The 22,729-nt window shown below is 39.7% G+C and overlaps 1 protein-coding gene across 6 annotated transcripts in view; it reads left to right on the top strand.

Annotated features, from left to right (window-relative positions):
• diaph2 (diaphanous-related formin 2) overlaps positions 1-22,729 on the top strand; it is a 307,464-nt gene that overhangs the window by 94,486 nt on the left and 190,249 nt on the right. For all 6 annotated transcript variants that reach the window (XM_088384971.1, XM_088384965.1, XM_088384980.1 and 3 more), the window contains 7 exons: positions 2,908-3,016; positions 6,630-6,740; positions 8,012-8,124; positions 12,759-12,875; positions 17,115-17,233; positions 18,595-18,659; positions 19,724-19,828. In XM_088384971.1, coding sequence (XP_088241097.1) covers positions 2,908-3,016; positions 6,630-6,740; positions 8,012-8,124; positions 12,759-12,875; positions 17,115-17,233; positions 18,595-18,659; positions 19,724-19,828 — 739 coding nt within the window. The remainder of the gene's footprint in view (positions 1-2,907; positions 3,017-6,629; positions 6,741-8,011; positions 8,125-12,758; positions 12,876-17,114; positions 17,234-18,594; positions 18,660-19,723; positions 19,829-22,729) is intronic.

Raw genomic sequence — 22,729 nt, 5'->3', positions numbered from 1 at the left:
ATAAACTTTTAGCGCTACAATCATTTCATCACGTGAGGTGGATGACAATGGCCGCAGCTGACCTGTCTGTAGATCTCATGTTCGTGTTTCTACCATCACCAAAAAAAAAGAGCGTGTTCATTTGCAACAATACTGATTGATATGGTCTACACCTACGTTGCATGAACAAACAAACAAAAAATACAACGGCACTCTTTTGACAGTTCAGGTGACAATCAGCTAGAATGTTCTGATCCAAATGCAAGCGTAGGGGGAACACAAGTCATAGCACCAGATAACAAATGTATTAGATTCAGTTACCACTCCAGGAATTCGAGTCCACGACTTCACCCAAACTAGTTTTTTCTACTTAATGGGTTTCTCGGAACTGATAGCAGTGCAAACAACAGTAACCATGCATTCATCTTCCTTGTTTGTTGACACTGGAAAATGTTGCTCTCACAAGGCTTTTCTGCTGCCTTCAGTTGCTTTGATAGAATAATGTGTGATCCCTCAGTCATTAAATATGTGATCTGTGGTCTTTCAGTTATAAAAAAACTGCAGAAACCAGCTGTGTAATGTTTTAAGCTTTTTCAGTATAGTAACAACTGTGAAAGTTGTTTAGTTTGTAGACATACAAGTGTGAATGACTGTCATGAAGGAAAGAGCACAACTCCATTTCAAAATTGTTTCATTTGACAAATAAATATAAGGGTTAACGTGGACCATCTCTGCTATGTTTACATGCTTTTCCGTGTTTCTAGGATAATAAACTGGATGGAGAATCTTGTAAAAACACCATCATGTCTGCAGAAGCCTCTGTAGTTTCCCACTGAGTGGCATGTGCTCGTAAAAGCGTGGACGCTGCATGCCCGTCCCGGTGTTTTAGCAGATGTACATTGGCAGATCGTCTCACAATGGATTAGAATTGACTGGTTCACTTTGGATGTGTTCGGCTGTCTTTACAGTCTTGTTGATACAACTAAAATCATTTAAATTGTCTTGTCTTTTGGTCATTTATTGTCACTCCCAACGTCGATTTGTATGCAACGGCAAACATATTCAGTTCAGCATAGTGTCACGCATCTCTGACCCTCCAAAAAGGCCTTAAGCTTTTACACAAACTGCATACGTTCACGCTTTTGATACTGATGTCTAGCATCGGGATAGTTGAGAAGTGGGTCTGAATGACAATGTCACGGGAATGGTTTGGATTTTTGATCCCATATCAAAGGACAACTGTCGAGTGTATGAGGCAAGTTACTGGAGAACATACTATTCTCTTTGTGCCACTTTTTTTTTTCATTGACACTTGCTATATTCTGAAATTCAAATTCTTTATTTTGTTGTAAATTCAATTCGATATTGCTTGTTCATATTATTGTTATTATTATTTTCCATAATGCTTCTTATTGTGTAGATTGTATTAGTTATAGTTTTTGTTTTATATACTTATAAATGCGCAAGTTGTGACATCATGGAAAGAAATTATGCCATTTAGCCTATACAAATATGTTCAAATGTATTTGAGTGTGTTTGGACATGTGTGCATACCTACTTGTACATGCGTTAGAACAAATTTAAACATGTTCAAACATACTTGCAAAAAGCTTCAAACATACTCGCAAGTTTGAACATTTTTGCCTGTAAAATATTTTACTCCGCATTGGGAGTTTCATGATTTCGTTACAGGGAGATCTTATCTGAAAGTAAACATTTTCAGACTCAACAAATTAAAATGGATATTTTCCCTTGACAAACCTTTTTACTATGGTCGGCTGCCACTAATCTATCTTACAAAGTTGTATCCTGATAGTAAATGAACAAACTCTCTCAGGCAATTTTGCTTTTCAATGAGTCCTTTGCAGGGCCAAAATGACCCCAAAAACCGAATAGACCTTGTCTCTTTCTCGAAGAGATAGCACTCAAATTACTTATTTATTACTTCTGGTATAAGTCCCAAAACAAATTCGAAGCACGTTCAAGAGTGCCTTGTACCATGCATCAAAGCTTTACTGGCCTTTAAATTGGACCAGATCATTTGAATTCACTCATTGCTTTGACAATATTGCAAATAGTGTTCACTATATTTAATTGTGAATACAGTGTAACTCTTAAGTGGCGCACTGGGAATTTGTTGGGTTCACCATGGGGGAATATTCGGAATGATGCGAGCTACCTTGTAGCAAGTGACAGCGACACGAGTTGAGTCGTCTCTTCGCTGCCAGCCAATAACGTGGCGCTGGCTCATGTTTAGCTGACAGCATTGAGAAAGAACGTGACAAGTTAAGCGGATCTATTGCCTGTTTTGAAGCGGCCTTTCACGTAATTTTAGAGCTATGCCCAATGCCTGCTTATGAGACGGTAACCTCCGGTCATGTCTTTTACGCAACACAAGTTACTCAAATATATTAGATTACCCTCAGTAAGAAGGCAGCTACTTTGGGGTAGTTTTAATGATACAAGCATGACAATAAGTCTGGTAGATGATAGGTGAAATTACTTTCATTAGTGCATTTGTATTTCACACCAAAATCGTCCCTTTTCTGTTTGAACAAGCTGCCTTGAGCTCTTGCAAGTTCTCTAATTTGCTTACATTCTCATTAAAGTATATTAGTCACATTAGTCTGCCGGTCCACTGCAATTAGTTGCGCCTTTTCTCTGCTAAGAAAGCTTCTTAAACACAATTGTCCAGTCAACTCAACACAAACCCATATTTATTTCCCCACATTATTGTGTAGAAAGTATGATAAGGACACATTGATATACTGCAGTGCTAGCACAAGGATTGGCTGTAAAGAAGGGCCACTCAAAATAAGATCTATGATGTTTGATCTGAAAATTGTGAGTAAATGTCCTGTCAGCGAGGTGATAAAAGTGTTTGTTGACACCCACCCAGCCTTTTCTCGGTGATCTCTTTTCTTCCAGCTTGGATAAGATTCTGGCCGCCATGACAATTGCTGCAGAGCGGAATAATAAGGAGAGATTTGCTCCAATTGTTGAAGGACTGGAGAACCACGATGCCCAACAGCTTCAGGTTTGGATTCCCATATATAAACACACAAACTGATTTTGACAGCTGGGGATGCACTGTTCCCCATTTTTTTTCAAACCACATCGACTAAAGTCTATTCCAATATATAACATCTGACCTTATAAGAAGTTATTTTGCTATTCTTATAGTATTGTCATGAATTTGTCTGTTCTCGACGTATTTTCCCCACATTGACTCGCTCCGGAGTACACGTCGCACCAGCCACAAAATGCACAATAAAGGCATTTTTGGGGGAAATCGCATTTTTGGGGGAAATTTATTTGATAAAATCCAACACCAAGAACAGACATGTCATCTTGAAAGGCAATTTAAAATAAACATGGAATAGAGGCAACAACAGGCTGAATAATTGTATGGTATGCTAACGTTACATGACACCTAAACAACGAACTCAGAACATGCTTGGTATGTTAACATACTAACATATTAAGAGTTATTCAAATAACTATAGCATGAACAACATGCTAACAAGTTTACCAAACCATTTGTGTCACTTCAAATCACTTAATCCAATGAAATCTTCATTCTTTGTGTCACTTTTAAACACCTCCGCTAACTCCGGAAGTAGAAGATGCGGTGCTCCCTCTTCTACGTCGCTTACATCAGTTGCAGTTCCAATTATTCCAGCTTTTCTGAATCCTGACACACAGGCCTAGAGCGCCCTCTTGCGGTTTAGTGTGAAAATAACATGTGAAACGATATAATAATGTGTTAATTTCACACATAAGTCGCTCCTGAACATAAGTCGCACCCCTGGCCAAACTATGAAAAAAACAACTGCTACTTATTGTCCGGAAAATACGGTGGTGCCAAATCAATCATTTCTTGGTAATGCTAAATTCAAATAACATTTTCTCTTAAAAGCATATGGGGCTACTCTTAAATATATGTTCGATGTTTGTACGTACAACTTTTGCCCATGCTTTTGTTTTGACAGTCATATGGAGTCTCCGAGAATATAAAACAGTCATTTTATTTTAACACAGTTATTTGGCATCACAAACATTCATTTGGAATGTCTGCTGAAGAATGGCCACTCATCATGTGAGAAAAAGCAGTATTTTTAAGTGTGAGACGCGCCCCCTCTGGGGAGCGGCAGAAGACATCAGGAGAGGTGCAGTCGCTTGAGAAAAATAAATAAAAAAATAAGATAATGTCAGTTATATGCCAAATCCAAGCTGTGTTGCTTTGGTGAGAGGAAAATATGGAACTGTGGCTATTATTTGACAGATTACATGCGGTTTTAAGACTTTAACTAGAAAAGTAAACATGCTGTTAAGTGCATAATGGCTGGTTTAAATTTTTTTTTTTGGAATATGGTCCTTGAACGGTTATTTAAACCAGGGGTGTCACTCATTTTTGTCACGGACCGCATTGTAGTCGTAGCTTCTTTTGAAGGGGCATTATGATTGTCAACACCTTATATATAGTGTAGGCTACACAACAAATTGATGGATAACGATCATTGGGACTTTAACTTTAACTAGTTAATAACTAGATGAGTAAAAACTGTTTAGATATATAAAAAAACGCTAGCGATCTCTTTTTTTTAAAACTAAAGACAGTTAGAAATGTTTGTATTGACATATGAAGTCAATGCACAATTTGTCTTTGTGGGCCACATAAAATGGTGTGGCAGGCCGTATCTGGCCCCCGAGCCTTGAGTTTGACACCTATGATTTATACAAAGTGTATATGTATCAGTGGTCAGACCTATGAACAGCACAGTGCATTTCGGATTTTTATGGCATATTTTCAAGGCGGCACGGACTGCACACCGTACCTTTCAGCCCCTCAAGTTTGATTTTGTCATGGAGACCATTTTTAAGAGCAGGAGCTAAAATGACAGCGGTGGCGTCTTCACGTCCACTTGTCGAGCCCACAGCACCTTGGTCACTCGATGAGATGTGATTGCTGGGTAATGTAGAATATGACGCCAAAAGCTTCATCGCTGCCGCTGCTTTAATTAAAAACGCCAACATCCTTGAGCTCTGCCCCCCCTCCAAGGTTCTTTTTAATCTTTTCCAACCAATAGCCTCAACAGCTCAGTTTCTCTTCTACTTTTCTCGTGTCTTTCACATTTTACAAGTATTTCCTCTATCTTCCTCTTCCCCAAACCACCTCAAGGTCTCAAAAGGCTTTGGTTTGAAAGGGCAACAAAAGGGAACTCACCTACCTTTTTTCAAATCTGTGCTCCAGTCGAAGGAAGGAAAACGATAAACAGCAATGAAAACGAACCCACTCAATATATGTTTCTGTATCCCTAAAGTGGGTAATTATTTATGGAATGGCTTCTTTTAACAGCAGGGATTGTGCAGCAGAAGTACTGCAGGAAAGTGCTGAGGCAGCGACAAGTATAATGATAATATTTACCGTGTATATTTTTGTGATGATGCTGGTCTTTTGCCTTTAAACGTTAACATTAATAACAAAAGTCTTGTGCTCATTGTTAAGTAAATGAAAATGATTTACTGGAAAGTAAATTGAGTTCTCTCGCCAACCAGTTTGGACTCAATGCCTGCAAATTTTTTTTTTGGAAGGAGACATAGTATAATGGTTTTTTCCCCAAATTTCACTATTTGGAAAAACAGTTCCCACGTCTTAGTAAACTTTCTGACATTCCTCATTTCAAGTTAGCAAAGGAGGCAGACTGTGATGCTCCACAAGACATTTTACAATGCTAGCTTTTACTAACACCTCAAGGAGGTCACAATCCTCGTGGTCTGCTTGGCAACACTTGGGAAAGCTGGGGAAGAGTCTTTCTCTCAACTCGTGTCAAAAGCCAGAAAAAAAATTAAAATACTTCAGTATAACACGATTAAGACCACCAGACTTTCTGTGGCCTGATGGTTTATTGGCAGTCACTGTAAAATGATGTTGTGCTTGTTTATTGGGTGTTAATTTGAAATAATATTAGTAATATTTTGTCTTAAAATGTCTGTTTTTTCTTGTCCTTCTCTGATGACTGCCAGTTCAAACAAAATTTCTCTAGCAAAGAAAACTTAGGTTATTTGGAAAAGCTTCAGACATTGACTACCCAATGATGTCGTTCATATGAGCAATGTCGTCAGTTGAGCATTAAGCAATTGTTTTGACTTCTTAGCAGTGCATCTGAGCCAATAGTTCAGATCAAGGTTTTCCAAAGACAGCTTGCAGCATCCATGGGAATTCTTCAGCCTTCTATCGATTGGCTGTCCAAGGAAAATGCTCTTATCCGTGGTCTTCTCCCTTAAAACACCTTACTGCTCATTAGAATTGATCAGCGATTTCCAAGTAAACCCCCCCCCCCCCCCCCCCCCCCCCCACACACACACACACACAACACACGCAATGCTTTTCTTTTCCGATGAATCCATTTATAATGCACATCCAGGCTGTAGAGTTTTCACCTTCTATTGCTTGTCCTTTTTTCACTCTTTATCCACTGTTTCTTTTTTTTTTCCAGTGGCATTGATAGCAGTAATAAAACAGAAACACATGAGTCGTTTGAACCCCCCAAATCCAGGAGCGAGGCAATAACTACTACAGAATTGCATGATGTTTTCTTCATTTTGTGAGAAGCCGCAAATGTGTTTTGTGTTTGCACACTCCGCAGGTTGCCTGCATGCAGCTCATCAATGCGTTAGTTACTTCCCCGGATGACTTGGACTTCCGGATACATCTGCGAAATGAGTTCCTAAGATGTGGCCTCAAAAAGATCCTTCCTGTGAGTTATCAAAATGTCATGTGGCAGCATTGCTTTGGATTATTTCACATGTATTAAAAGTCAAGATGGAATTTTTGACTTGTGAAGAAGCCCCGGCATTTGCATGACTACCGCTTGGGAGATTACTAGGGTTGCAGTCTAACAATTTATCACGGAGCTTATCAATGTGTATTCCACAATAATTTAGTCATGATTGCATTTTTCTTAACGTGTATTTTTTGGTCCACATTATCTGCAGGATATTCCATTTCAAGATTCAAGCCATTTCACTCCATGAGTCTTTCCTATCCTATTCAGTTGGGGCAACTTTTCAAATCAATAAATATAGCCGGGCTATATGTGTTAGTGAATCGACATTTTCTATGGTCAATTTTATGTTTCAAAGTTGCAACGGACATGTTATTTTCCCCAGCATTGCTAGCCACACTTCAAAACAACACCGTCACCAATGTGGGTAGGTGTTGCCAGTGTTGCATTCACGGTATTAAACACTGTAGCAATTTTGAATATAATTCAATTCAGGCAGGTTGGACCACAGGCTGGGCCGCTCCTGGAGCTAGGCCGCATGTGGGCCGCGGATCGCTAATTGAATAGCACCGCTGTATTCTATGCCAGTGGGCCAAGCAACTTGAAAATATCAAGTTCAAAAATATCGATATAAATTAGCTCTGTCATTCTTAACACGCTTAGCTGATTTCCATAAAAAGTGCAGTGCAAAGGTTAAAGCAAAAAAAAAACTGTCTTCTTCATGCATACATTTTTTATTCCCTCTACCGTATCTCCTTAAGCCATCATACTCACTTCCTCTGAACCGTCATTGCTTCAGACAGATGGGCCTTAAAAACATGACGGCGGCTGGTCGACCGACACCTGCAGAAATTAGTCTTCATTTGGCCACGTCGCTTGCTTTCAGTTCCGCCGCTGACATTTCAAGCGAGAGCCCCCACAGTGTTTCGCGAATCGAACAGGTGTTGAATAATTTGTACTATTCACAGTGTCGGGGATTTGTGTGAAGTTCTCTTCCGTTGGATTACAACCAGTAATGCCATTTTTTTTTTCTATGTTAACACTATTGATTGCATCCATTTTCTAAAATGGAAGTCTTGGGAAACTGGGATTACTTGTTGATTAAAGTCTTGACCTGGGATCCAGCCTGGATCAATCACTGTCTATTAACATTACTTTTACTTAGTCAGTCCACTTAAAATCAATAATTTTTGGACAACTGTAAAAAAAAGTACCCCAGTGATTATTTGTCCAACTCATTTCAGGAGCTCAAAGAAACAGAAGAGCTGGACATCCAGCTCAAGGTGTTCAATGAGAACAAGGAGGAGGACTCCATCGAACTCTCCCATCGCCTGGATGACATTCGGGCCGAGATGGAATATCCTTTGCCCATCTGCCCTGTTCTTTCTGTCCCTGTGTGAATTATATGGATGACCACTTGTGCTGATGTAGCAGCAAGTGGTAAGTCAACATGATGACTTTGATTGACTGAAGTTCCCTCGCGATTTGCTTCATTAGAGAGGGATTTGAGGATCTTGTGCACAATATTAAGCTCCTTCTGGGAAGCCAGTGTAGGTTGGGCAAATATGCTCATGTTCTTCACCTCCACCTCCTTCACATTACTTCTTCATTCTCTACATCTCCTTATACTTGTTTTTCTGTTCAGGGTGACTCATGACTCTTGTTACAAGCAAGTCTCTACTCTTAGTTGTGGAATTCTCGTTATAGCCTATTCAACGAGTATACCATTACTACTATTTCTCCCACTACTGATGCGTAACAATAACATCATCACTACTACTACGCCTACGACAGCAAGAAGAACATTAGTCATAAAACTACTCTTACTGCAACTGATTTTACACCACTATAACAATTAATACCAGTGGTACTACAAACACATATTGCTAACTACAAAACTGTTCTACACTTGTGTTATGGTCACATGTGGTGCCCGTGGCTCAGGCAATAAAACAGGTCGTTTAGTAACCGGAGGGTCAGCGGTTTGAACCCAGCTCTGTCCGAGTCACGTGTTATTGTGTCCTTGGGCAAGACACTTCACACACTTCGCCTCCAGTGCCACCCACACTGGATACGAATGTTCGGTGGTGGTTGGAGGGGCCGTAGGCGCACACTGGCAGCCATGCCTCTGTCAGCCTGCCTCTGGGCAGCTGTGGGAACACATGTAGCTTACGGTGGTGGTAAGCTCCATGTGTGAATGGGTGTGTGAGCGGTTTGAGTACAATTGTGAAGTGTCTGAGTGTCCAAAATAGTGCTATATAAGTTTGATGTATTATTATTATTATTATTATTATTATTATTAGTAGTAGTAGTAGTAGTATTAGTAGCATTAGTAGCATTAGTAGTATTATTATATATAAGTTTGATGTATTATTGTTATTATTATTATTATTATTATTATTATTAAACAATAACTGCTGCTGCTACTATTACTACTACTAAAAAGTCTATTAGTACTAAAAGCAGTGCTACTGTAAACAAAACTACCAGTATGCTGCTGTAACGCTGATAACAGAAGCTACGCTTCCTCTTTTATTACTACAACTATTATAGTGCTTCTATTATTGACAACTATGCTCCTATTTTCTGCGATTGGAAATTAGACCGTATCAGCACTTCATATTGTTGTAGGGAAGTTTGCCACTTCAAAATATTGAGGATGCTTCTCTTTTCTTGTAGCTGTCCTCCTTCCACTGGTGTCTACTCGAAAGTTAATAAGTTGGCACTAATTCAATCCAGAGTCAGAAAGTTCTTCACCAAGCTGTTTAATAATTCACCAATCTTCTCTGGGGCTATGTATGAATGAGTGGCACTGGGAAGCCACGTTCTAGACACCTGCCATTGTCATGCAGATGTCCGCAGACTTTTTTTTCCCAAAGCCTATCAAATCCCACACTTGTCCCGTTGACACAAAGCGCTGCCGTGAGTGACACTTTATGTTGACACACTCAGGTGAAACGTGTGCTTCTAGGGGGGCGGGGGGAGCCCACTTGGATTAATGATGTGCTTGAGCGGGTTCACAAATGAGATGGCCCAATGTTTGTTTCCAAGGACAATGTGGGGTATTGATCGCAGTGCTTGAGGGTATCATTCAAGACGCCTCACCAGCCCGTCTGCCTACACAATAACACCACAGTGGGGGTACTTCTTCTTACCTGAAACTGCGTCTTGTTTTTCCACGATTATTGACCAGCGCAAGCCGCTCCAATCTGTGTCCGGCTCGGGTCCCGGTGCAAAGGAGGTGGCTGTGGGATGCTCATAAATATTAAGTAGCTGTGGAATGGTGATTGATTGACCCTACCCCTGACCTACATCCCACTGCCACTCATGTTTATTCATTATTTGGCGAGAGAGAAGAGGGGTCATTGAATGGATTGTTATTCTACGTTGGGGCTATGTCTGCAGCTTAGTGATAGATAGCACCACTTGGATACTTTCCCAGCCTTGAGTTCCTTCTTATGTCCTCTGCAATGTTGCACTAGTGGAGCCAAATTGAATCTCACGACTGGTAATTCTCCCAGACCTCATGCTCAGCTAATACAAGGCAGGAAATATATACCTGGGAGGGATTTCTATTCCCACAACTCCCTCGCCTCAAATTTGATATTAATTAAAGACACTGTTGGAAAAAAAAGGTGTCAAACATCCGCTCCAACACAGTTGGTGGAAGTACAGGACCAAAGTATTGTTTTTTCGTTTAAAAGTCAGGTTCCTCAAGATGGTGATGAAATTGGACAAATAATATAAGCAATCTCCTCTTAACCCCCAAAATACAATTTTTATGTTTAAAATGCTGGTCAACATCACCTTTTCATCCCAGATTTTCGTCTTCGTTAACAATACTGCCTTCTTTTGATTGGTTGAAATCTGAATCGTACGGCTGCAGACATTCCACTCTCCTGAGTTGCTCAGTAGCTCCATATCTAGTTCATGCACACTTGACACTTTATTTTGCCAGAATTTCAAAGATATGAGTTGTAGGAGGTTACATTTCCAATAACTAGTCAATAAAACAAAGATTACAGCAATAAAAAAAGAAGATTGTACAAAATGCTATGAAGTACTTGTGACAACAGGCTCTGTATATGCCCCAAGCAAGCAGTTACGACATAAATTGCGATTTTAAAGCTATTTCCCTTCTTGCAAAACATATGCAATTATAATATTCTGTGCCGCTACATTTAATGAAAAGTGAAAATGCCACCGACCTAATTACTTTAGTCCGATGTACCGTATTTTCCGAAGTACAAGTCGCACCGGAGTATAAGTCGCACCAGCCATAAAACACACAATAAAGGGGAAAAACATCTATAAGTCACACCTGAGTATAAGTCGCATTTTTGGGGGAAATTTATTTCACAAAATCCAACACCAAGAACAGACATTAATAGGCAACAGGCTGAACGGTACGGTATGCTAACGTTGCATAAACACATAAAAGAGGAACTGAGAACGTGCCTGACGTAACATATTAAGAGTTATTCAAATAACTATAACATAAATACGTTTATCAAACCATCCGTGTCACTACAAATCATTAAATCTATCAAAATCTTCATCCTCTGTGTCACTTATAAACAACTCCGCTGACTCCGGAAATAAATGCAGCGCTGACGTTAGACTCGTCAGCTGCGGTTCCAATTATTCCACCGGCCTATATAACTATATATAAACTCTATATAAAATAACTATGACATAAATAACAAGTTTGTCAAACCATCCGTGTCACTCCAAATCATTAAATACATCGAAATCTTCGTCCACTGTCACTTATAAACAACTCAGCTGACTCCGGAAGTAGATGCGGTGGTGACGTCAGACTCATCGTCAGTTGCAGTTCCAATTATTCCACAGGCCGAGAGCGCCCTTATGCAGTTTGGTGTGAAAATAACATGTGAAGTGATACACTAGTAAGTAAATAACATGATAATGATCAAATAATAATGTGTTAATAATTTCACATATAAGTCGCTCCTGAGTATAAGTCACACCCCCAGCCAAACTATGAAAAAAACTGCGACTTATAGTCCGGAAAATACGGTAAATATTTCAAAAGGTATAATTCTGATTGAGGTGGGACATTCTCATCTTGGTCTCTGTGTGTACATTAATAACTTTTTTCAAACAGAATGAGGTTCCGTGGGGAAATTCTTTTTCTCACGTCAACAACTACATAGTGCTGGCGTTGTATTCAATAGCACCCTTTAAGCCCCCAAAGGCTATTGGAAGTTTGACAAGCTCAAATCAAATATTTAATAGTGTTGATATATATTTATTTATTATATATATATATATATTTATGATAGTTGATATATATTTATTTAACCATTTAATGCAGTACAAAGAGCTGAATATGTTAGTGTTGTATGCAGAGAGTGACTGAAGAATGAAGAGTGTTGCAGATTGAGACATGTGAAGGATGTGTTTTAGATGTCGAAGCCATCAGTGCTCCCTTCTGGGGCAGGCTGACAGAAGACACATAATCAATACCTTTTGCAAATTTAATAACCTGAGATTTTTCCCCGCCCCCTTTCCTTTTTCCACAGAGTGAATGCCACTTTCAATCAAAAAAGTGACTCTCAGCATAATTGTTGTTCTGCAAACTAGTGCGTCTCTCCGTCGTACTCGCCTTAAATGTTCAAACTCTTTCGTCATCTAATTAATTTTTTTCTACTTTGTAGGCATGCAAGTGACAGGTAACTCAAGGGAATTATTTTATTCCTCTTTCCCCCCCATGGTTCCTTCTCTCCTTTAAGTTAGCTGTTATCAGGGTTTTCAGTTCCCTAGAGAGAATTGATAAGAGGAATCACATCTGTGTTTGCTTTCACCCTATGATGCCTGTCAGGAAGCGGAGGTGTGAAAAGAAAACAAGAATGTCTCAAACTGTGCATTTGAATGGTGTTCAGTATAAGGTGTTAGGAATACATGAATTGAGCCTGATGAGGCTGATTGTTGTCGCTCAATTGTTTCCTTTAACTTTACCCCCTCCACTGACATGAATGAGGTGTATCATCTCTTATCCAACATGGTGAAAGACACGGGCTCCGAGGCCTACTTCCTGTCCATTCTGCAGCACCTGCTGCTCATCCGGAACGACTACTACATCAGGTAAGTTAAACACTGAGAAATAGATGCTTTGGTTAGATTATCACCCACTTAAAAAAAACTCCTAACCTTAAATAGGCACTTGCTTCTTTAATGACCTCAGCTAATATATTGTGTGTCCTCAAATAGCCTCTTTTCTAACAGATGCCATACCTCAATTAATTTCCCTGTTCGATGTCCACGTAAATTAATGCCTCACCTCAAGTAGACAATTCTTTTCATTTGGTGACCTCTGCCTCAAATTGACTTGATGCCCATTTTAAGAAGCAAATAACTGATCTAAAAAGACACTACCTTTTCAGTGAGCTATTCTGAGATACCCCCTGAAATGATTAAATCAAATTTGATAAATTGTTAATTAATCAATTATTTTTTTCAGCCCACATAAGTACTCTAACTATATCCCTCACATGCAACATCAAAGTAATACTTACACATCAACGAAACTCCTCATCTATGAGACCTTACTTAAAAAAAAATTGAATTTCTGCAGCGCAAAAGCAAATGCTTCCTGTCACTATTTGAAGAACATGCTGCACTTTCCATTGCAAGCTATTGAGTCCAGCTTGTGTTGTTTTATAACTCGCTCGGTCACTCGCTCACTCGCTCACTCGCTCACTCACTCACTCACTCACTCACTCACTCACTCACTCACTCACTCACTCACTCACTCACTCACTCACTCACTCACTCACTCACTCACTCACTCACTCACTCACTCACTCATTCACTCACTCACTCACTCACTCACTCACTCACTCACTCACTCACTCACTCACTCACTCACTCACTCACTCACTCACTCACTCACTCACTCACTCACTCACTCACTCACTCACTCACAAATCTGGATGTTGTTACTCTAAAAATGTAGTGATGGGTCTTTACAGCATAACATTTTTAAATACTGCTCAATAGTGTTACTTTTTAACTTTCACCTTTGGAGAGAAATTGTGTCAGTCACCGGGCAAGAACGAATGACACTGATGAATTTGATGCTGAGTCAGGACTTTTTTGCAGACAGCAGACTTGTAAAAAGAACGTCGGAAAGCGAGGGTATGATCAGAGGAGAGAGATGAATTTATCATTGACAAGTTGGTCTCCCCTTGGAGTTATAAATAATGCATCGCTCATCTATAAGGAGGAAACGAGGGAAAGGAATTCACATTAAAAAGCTGCAGCCACTTCCTCCTCAGCTTTAGTGGCCATGTACCTCTTTCCAAGCGGGCAATAAGAAGTCATTTGAGTCAGTGAGGATCTTTGAGAGAACTGCTCTAAACTAAGATAGATTTCATATTTCATAAGAAATTTGTCATTTGTTGCCATTATGATGAGTGAGATTTAGTTCATGTTACTTTTGTTGATAAAACACACACCCATGTTGCTTTTTCTGACTATACTCAGATAAAACCAACATGTACAAGGAGAAGATGCTAACTCCACACAGAAAGCTAGAGCGTGGATTTGAACCCACAGCCTCAGAACTGGTTTGCAGATGGGCTAACCTGCCATCTACTGCCCTCAGGGTGGTTGCCATTGCATGTGGCACCATTGCTAAATTCTTCTCTACTCGCCCAGCAAAGAAAAATGAATCGATATGTATTATTTCGACATGAAATAATCTATTGAATGTGACATCAACCAGGTTTCATCCAAATTCGTCTTAATTTAATAATGTTTCCGCACCATTGTTTGAACAAATGCTTACATATTCATGGTAGAATAATAATACAATACGACACAACACAACACAATGTAAAATAATATAATGGCATGGTGATGCACTGGTTTGCATGTCCGCCTCACAGTTCAGAGGGTGCAGGTTCAATTCCACCTTCGGCCCTCCCTGTTTGGAGTTTGCATGTTCTCCTGCGTGGGTTTCCTTCGGGTTCTCCAGTTTCCTCCCACGTCTCAAAAACATGCATGGTAGGTCGATTGAGCACTCCAAATTGCCCGTAGGTGCGGGTGCGGATGTTTGTTCGTCTCTGTGTGCCGTACGATTGGCTGGCAATCAGTTCAGGGTGTCCCTCGCCTACTGCCCTATGACTGCTGGGACAAGCGGGACAGAAAATGGATGAATGGATAGTACAATATGATATGATATATCATATGATATCATATCATATCATATCATATCAACAACTAGTCCTACTATTACTGCTACTACTCCTCCCACTGTGACTATTTCTACTACTGACGATGGTTGAATCCATGTGTAATTAATTCATGATTTATTTTCCCGGATATTACTCATGTTCATCCTGCCTACAACAGACTTTCATTTTAAAAGTCACTCCACTGTAAAAGTCAGGTAATGTTTTTGTTTTTGCTGGAGGTGATGTTTTTTTTTTGTATGGACTGTCCATTGTCTAAACAGTGTCTTTAGACAATGTTCTGCCGTGTTGCAGAAAACAGAAAGAAAGAAAGTTCTAGCTGTGACATTTACACTGTATGTTGAAGGATTATTATTTGAGGGAGGGTGTCAATTAGATTTAATTATCTGAGTAAATGCAATTGCAATGTTAACAGTTCTAATGTATGGAGTATGTGAAATTGGGCATAGTCTAAATTGGCCAAAAGCATTCAAGTGCCATGTCGACTGTCATTGCTCTCAGTTGTTGCTCTTCCCTCGGGGACTTGGTTTATTTTTGATAATTAATCTCTCAGTGCAAACCTAATGAATAGGAGCACATCAAAACCTCCCTGTAAATATAGAGCAGATGTGCTCTTTCGGAGCACGCCGATATGGGGATTACATTGGCTATGTGGAGCAGAGCTGAATCAAGTGACTGGGATAGCGCTCGGCAGCGATTGGAAGAACCGGAGGTGCCAGAGTCAAAAAAGGAAGAGGTGGGGAGTGATGCAGGGGGACATATGTTGGCTTTTTTGGAGCCCACCGTGTTGAGCCCTGACAGTTCTGGGTCACTCTTGCCGTCACTGCGGCCGCCTGGCTGTGGTGAAGGATGCGGGGCGGTGGTAAAATAGGGCAGCTTATTGAGATGAAAACGCAGGGTACATGGGTGACAGTTGTAAGATGAGCAGCACTGCATTTTAAGCCAAGCAAGGCGACACTCGCGAGCTTCATCCAATCACGAGTGGGCGAAGCTGCCAGCTCAAGCTTTAAAGAATGGCATTCCATGCATTAAAAAAATGAAAGCGTCTAAATGTTTATTTTCATTTTTTCTTTTACTTTACCTCAGACTCTTTGTTTTCACAAGAGTAATTTTTTTCTCAGCTTGGGTCCACATCTTGCATAATATTGTTTGTGTACGTGTGTGTGTGTGTGTGTATATAAAATTATATTTTTATATATATATATAAAATGTTTGACCTCTGTCATTGCCAACAAAGGGTATATAACAAAGTATTAATAAGAACTTTTGTTTTTGACCAAATACTTATTTTCCACCATAATTTGCAAATCAATTCCTTAAAAATCAGACAATGTGAATTTCCTGATTTTTTTTTGTTATTTTGTCTCTCATGTTTGAAGTGTGTATATATATATATATATATATATATATATATATATATATATATATATATATATATATATATATATATATATATATATATATATATATATATATATATATATATACATACATACATACATACACATTTAATCTTCAGTATAGCAACTTTTTGCCCCGTGATTTTTTAAATGAACTAGGGGTTAAAGCCAAGCTTAGAAAATCATTATTCCTCAGTTAGGAACTCATCTTAAATGGCAATCTATTTGCTAAATGTCACAAGCAATTAAAGTAGATAGTTTCACCGCCAAAAGGTCACGTTTGCCAGCCCGTTCCTGCATCTCATACACACAACCACGCGGCTGGATAACTGAGCTAACTTCTAACTAGCTGACATGTTTTTCTGGTCATTGTGCTTTCAATTACGTACATTACACTGATTAGATTTACATATCTCTTTTTATGGTTGCTGTAATTGGCCAAGATGATTGCAAATTACGCGTGAGGGCTGGCTGTCACCTTGAAATGGACACACGAGCACTCGCTCGGCCGCGGTGTGCTCATTATCTGCTCATTTCACGACGGGAGTGAAACAAGTGATCAAATTTAACAAGACACTCGGCTATTTTCTCCATTTTTGCCCCTCCAACTTGGCATTTTGTGACCTCTATTTCAGATGAGGGACTAATTTACACTTAATTAGTCGTGTCGAGTTTGTGTCTATCATATCCTCTGTAATTGTTCTGCTTTATGATTTGTGACCTGCCAGGCCTCAGTACTACAAGGTGATTGAAGAATGCATCTCGCAGGTGGTCTTGCATCGAAGTGGTATGGACCCCGACTTTGGCTACAGTCGCCGATTAGATGTGGACTTCACCCATTTGATTGGTAAATTTTCATTCTTAGTAGGGAAACTTTTAAAATTTCCAATAGTATACAATCTACACAAAGAACCATTGATGGCCATTTCTATGTGCGGTCTATTAAAATTCCAAAAGGAAAAAACTCGATCCATGCTCACAATTCGAAACCTATAATTTTATAGCTCGTTACAATTGCTTGTCCTAATCAAATTGTAGTATAATCATAAACTAGAATAGCATTGTTTTGGAGTAAGCAGATAACAATTGTGTTGAGAAAAACAACTATGTCCCTCCTAGATTATCGTTTTATCTTTAAAAAAAAGTCTGAGATTATTTTGCAAATGTCAAAAAATGGGAAACCGTTCTTTATTTTTTCAATACAATCGTTATCGTCAGTTTAGATTGCAACATGTCAAAATAGATTTCTTTATATTAAGGCAAAGAATCACTGATCTATTTTTAATTATTTTATTATGGAGAACAAATGAAGTTTTGTTCAAACTGTTCCATAAAAATTCTGAGTCTGTCAAAAAGAAGAATCATTAAAAGTTTTAACTCCAAGTAAACATCCTTGCTCACGTTGCAGAATTATGACCGACTGCAAGAAAGTTTTCAATGACCCACACAAAAGACACATGGACCGTGAGGGGTCTTCGTTCTTTTTTTCTGCTTTTTTTTTTTTTTCAGGATTTTGTTCACATCGGGGGTCTGCTTCTTCCCTAATAATAGCTATTTCTCAGTAAGATATGCAATTTAACAAGGAATAAAAATAATAAGAAAGACAAATGAAAAGAAAATACATACATTTTCAATTCCAGTATTTTGAACTTTTGCTAAAGGAAGGCATGCACGCTTGGAGACACGCACCCCCCCCCCCAAACACACACACACATGCACACACGTAGTCACGTACATTGAGGTGATAATTAATGTTCACGTGCACCCCCCCCAAGTGTCACTCGCATGTGCCGAAGAGATGACAAGCTCTGCTATGATTACCTAGTCACTTACCCAGGTAACGAAATGCCCCAAAATATTTCATCTATAGTATTCTGCAAATGTTGGAATTTGGACTTTTGAGCTGTCATCTCTTTGTCCGTCTGCCACTACATCACAATAAAACCAACAATTTAACTTTCTGGAATTCACATTATGAGGGGAAACATGTAGTAGATGTCCGGTTGGATACATTATAATTCAAAATGGGCCTCATACGCAGGATTCAAGTTCAGGTATGAATTAAGGAGTTTTTGCTTAATCCTCAGAAACAAATAAATGTCATTTACAAAAAAAAAAACATCTTTGGCAGAGGCGAGGGCAGGTAACAATGCATGGAAAGGTGCGTGTAATATATTGATGTGTGTGTGTTTATTTGCTTTCTTGCAGATCAGTGTGTAGACAAATCCAAAGTTGAAGAGAGCGAGCAGAAAGCTGCCGAGTACTCCAAAAAGGTGAGGCATTAATCACTTCAACAGGCCCCTTGCTTGGCCGAGTCCTATCAGGAAAGTCTTTTCTTCCGCATTGCTCCCAGACAAGCTATCGATTTTCCATGCTTTAATCAATACCTGGCTGCGACGCTACATGATCCGTATCAGCGGTACAAGAATCAATGGCGAGGTTCTGATTTGTGCACAGTACCGAGCTGCACTTAAGTTTTGTGCAGGTGTTTTGATGCATCTTTGCTCTGAGACCTTCTTAATACACATTTCATTGCTGAAGCAGTAGAAATAGACTGCAATATGTTTCGTTTTGCTGGTCTACTTCCAAGTTGTTTTAATTTCAACACCAAAAATTCTGTTGAGATCAATTATTTTTAAAAAATGTACTCAACTCAACTTTATTTATAGTGCACTTTCAAAATAACCATTCGCTCCATACAAAGTGTTGCATTTAAAATACAAATCAGACATATAAAAAACAAAGACAGGTAAATCAAATTAACATCATGAATCCTTTGATTGAGTACATATTTTCCCGGTGGATATTTTTCTTTTTCTCTTGCAAAAAGCGTCTGAAAATCGACAGATGCACAATTTACCTTTTGATGCTAATTGCTCTTATTTTTTTTTCCTCTTATGCTTCTTGCACTGTAATATTAATTGATGCTAAGTGAGGTCAAAAGTTAATGCATACAATTAGAATGTATTTTTAAAGCGTGCCATTGTGACTCAAAGGAGCTTCCGGCTATGTTTCTATATGTTTTTTTCTTAGGCTTAGCGTCTTAGTAGCCCAGTGCATGCACCCTGCTGGGTCTGTGAAGTCATTGCGCTGACATGTCTTGGTTTTGTGCAAAGGTTAAATCCATCAACATGTATGAAAACCAGCCCTGAAACAAAGATAAAGGACAACAGGACTCCCGGGTGATGAAGACTGCGAATAGAACGCCTTGTTTTTTTGGTGTCTGTTGATGTGCCCCGAGGCCGCTCTCTGGAGACGCCCCGCCGCTCTCCAGCCTCCGCCGCCTTGTTTTCATCAGTGTGCACACGTTGACATATTTGTGTCCTCTTTCTTGCAGTTTGACGAGGAGTTCAGCGCACGGCAGGAGGCCCAGGCTGAGTCTCAAAAGAAAGAGGATAAAATCAAAGAGTTGGAAGGGAAAATCCAGGCCCTGGAGTCTCAGGTAAATCCACCCAAAAACAACCTGCGGTTATTTTTGGACTCAACATCTCAATCTTTGGAGAGCTTTTCGCACCTCTCACAGATGTTCTCTAAGTGGGTATGCCAACATTTGATTTAATAAAGGGTCAATCTCCTTAAGTTGGAGGTCTTAATGTGGCTGAGGCTCAGCATCTAAGCTTTTCCAATGTAATTTTATTATCTTGGAAGTGGATTGCATTTCTTTTTTACCGCCTCTGAAAACAGTTCTTCCTGAGCAAAACCTCCAATTCTCAGCACAGAAAACTACTTTCCCAGTTTAACCCAATTGCAAACATTTTAGCAGCGTCTTGAGAGGAAAGAGCAGTAATGGTTTATAATGTAAGCCAATTTTGATGGAGCAAGCGAGATTAAATCATGGCTACACACCAATAGCAACGTCAGATCCAAACTTGCGCATCACTTTCTCACTTCCTGATTACTGCCTGCTCCTTTTAATGATATCACCGCAGTTTAAAGTGTCTCTTCTCTTCCCCTTTTTGTTTCAAATGTCATCTTGTACAACAAAGGCATATCTCTCCTTTAGAAGCAAAAAAATGCTAATTTACTGCTCAAAGTTGGTAAACTTATCTATTATTTGAATGTTTACAGCCTAGCTAAAGTTTTGCCAGTAATTTGTGTGAGACTTAATGGAGGATAGGAAGAGCACACAGATCAAAATAACTAACAGCGCACCTGAACAGTCCATATTGATATCTTAAAACAGGGGTGGCCAAGTCCAATCGCCTATCCAGCCTGTTTTAGGTGTATCCCTAGATCAACACACCTGATTGCTATCTGTGTATAATCTCCATAAACACAGACAATGAAATCAAATTTGCGAAAAGTCTTCCCTAAGGCCCATAAATACCCATGTTCGTGTAATTTAATTGTGCAATGGCAGTAACAGCCAACCAAGTGCGGTTTTTGATCTTGTATGAGTTAGCCGCGTGTACCTCTCCAATCCTATCTCGAGTGGTGAACACGACAACAGCCGCTCTGATAATTGTGAGTGTATTTTGCCGCCTTCATCCGCGTTCGACAGAGCGCCGCTAAAACCATTGACTTAGCGAGCGGAGACTATTTAGATGCCGCATTTAGCACTTACCATCAAAGCCTCCCTGCTGTCGCAGGCATGTTTTTTTTTGTCATTATTTTTTAAGAATGAAGTGGAAGGGAACGCTAACCTTTCATCCGAAGAGACAGTCTGTCAGATATTAAAACACATGCATGCCCAAGTTGCTTCCGCTCACCTTGTTTGCCACAACCAGGCACATTTAATGAGCGCTGCTCTACCAGGAACATTGGCATTGTAACAAGCAGCCTGTTTGATGTGCCTTTTTGATTATCCCCCAATTGAGTGGAGTAATGCCACTGCCTGTAAACATCAACAAAAGGAGATGGGAGTCACAACAAGTGGGGAATCGTCAGCCCTTCCCCAAGCCTTTTGCTTGTAGCGTATTCACTGCAATCGGGCTGGAGATACTATGATGAATAATGTAGCAGTGCAGTGGTACGCAGCGGAACTCTGCATCATCCCATTAATAGCTTTTAACAAGCTGACAGACTTGAAGCTGACCTCAATCGGCCCCCGAGAGTAGATGGCGGTCTGCAGTGGTCAACCCCCCCCTCGACCCAGGCTAGAATTTGCCTTTTTTCATGATGCAAATTTAACTAAACAGAAGGATCTGGTAAAACCTCAACCATTAAAATATGTATGGAGTAATCTTCCAAACATTTCCCTTACAATGACTATTGCGTTCCAGTAATGGCCTTAACCAAACATGGTAAACCTTGCTTACTAAAAGTTGTTGATTTGTTTTTGGTTGTCCAAGTGGAAATTAAAGGACATACAGTATTGAAATCCAAGTAGTGTAAAATACTGTAATATATGTCTACGTAGTATGTCACGTTTACGTCAGTTGTTTTGCCTCGACGTGAGTGTCCAGTTTCGCAGTTAACGTCTCTCATCCTGTTGCGTTAAAAGCCGTTGTTTTCAGACCACTGTTTTCTAAATCACACTAGACACTATTACTGACTTCAGCAAATTATCAGATTGTGGTGAGCTGCATTGCTATGGGATAGTGCACACAATTCCAGCCATACCTCGCCTAATGCTTGGTTCGGTGTAAAATGCAAATTTGGTTTCACGATGTAATTTTCTTACATTTTACTGTCACTGCTCTGTGGTTATTATACAGACACAGGATCGGTATATTTAGTAAACCCACCAAAGTTATATAGATATAGTATAACTTGGTAAGAGTAGAACGTGACACCAGAAAAATTCTAGTCTTTGGTAATGTCTGATGTGACAATTCCAGAGGGGAGGGGGGCACCAAACAGGCATGGGAACAGGCAAACATGAAGCAGGAAGGACCGATGCGGAACTTGTACTCAGAGACAGAAAAGCTAGATGATTTCCAGGAAAACAGAGAAGCATAAAGTTCAGAGACAGGGTGATTTGAAAAAAGGAGACCAATCCAAAGAGTGCTGGAGAGCCATACATGAAAGCGGAACAACAACGTAAACAGTTTTCTGGTCTTTACGACGCGATGATTAAAGATATGATTGACTCCTCCATGGACCAGGCACTCGTGTTTGTAAACAATGCATTGTCTCAGCTTCAAACAAAATGACTCATATACAGAAATGACTGTCGCACATCTAAGAACATTGAAATGGATTTCACAATGCCAAAACGAGAACTAAAAAGCAAACAGAAGAGGTGTTTTGAAGGAGCGCACGTTCTGCTTTTTCATGGAAATTTTCCTTTGAAGATACTGTAGATGACATGATGTATTATGTCTGGTTTTGAGGTGTAAAGGCACGCTACACTCTGTCTCTTGCACATCAAACAAGCTCATTGAAGGGATAAAGGGGGACG

This window comes from Syngnathus floridae, chromosome 1 (assembly GCF_059516105.1).
Source record: "Syngnathus floridae isolate MCC-2025c chromosome 1, RoL_Sflo_1.0, whole genome shotgun sequence".
NCBI lineage: Eukaryota > Metazoa > Chordata > Actinopteri > Syngnathiformes > Syngnathidae > Syngnathus > Syngnathus floridae.
The sequence above is the reverse complement of the archived record's forward strand: the minus strand, read 5'-3'. Positions and strand labels throughout refer to the sequence as shown.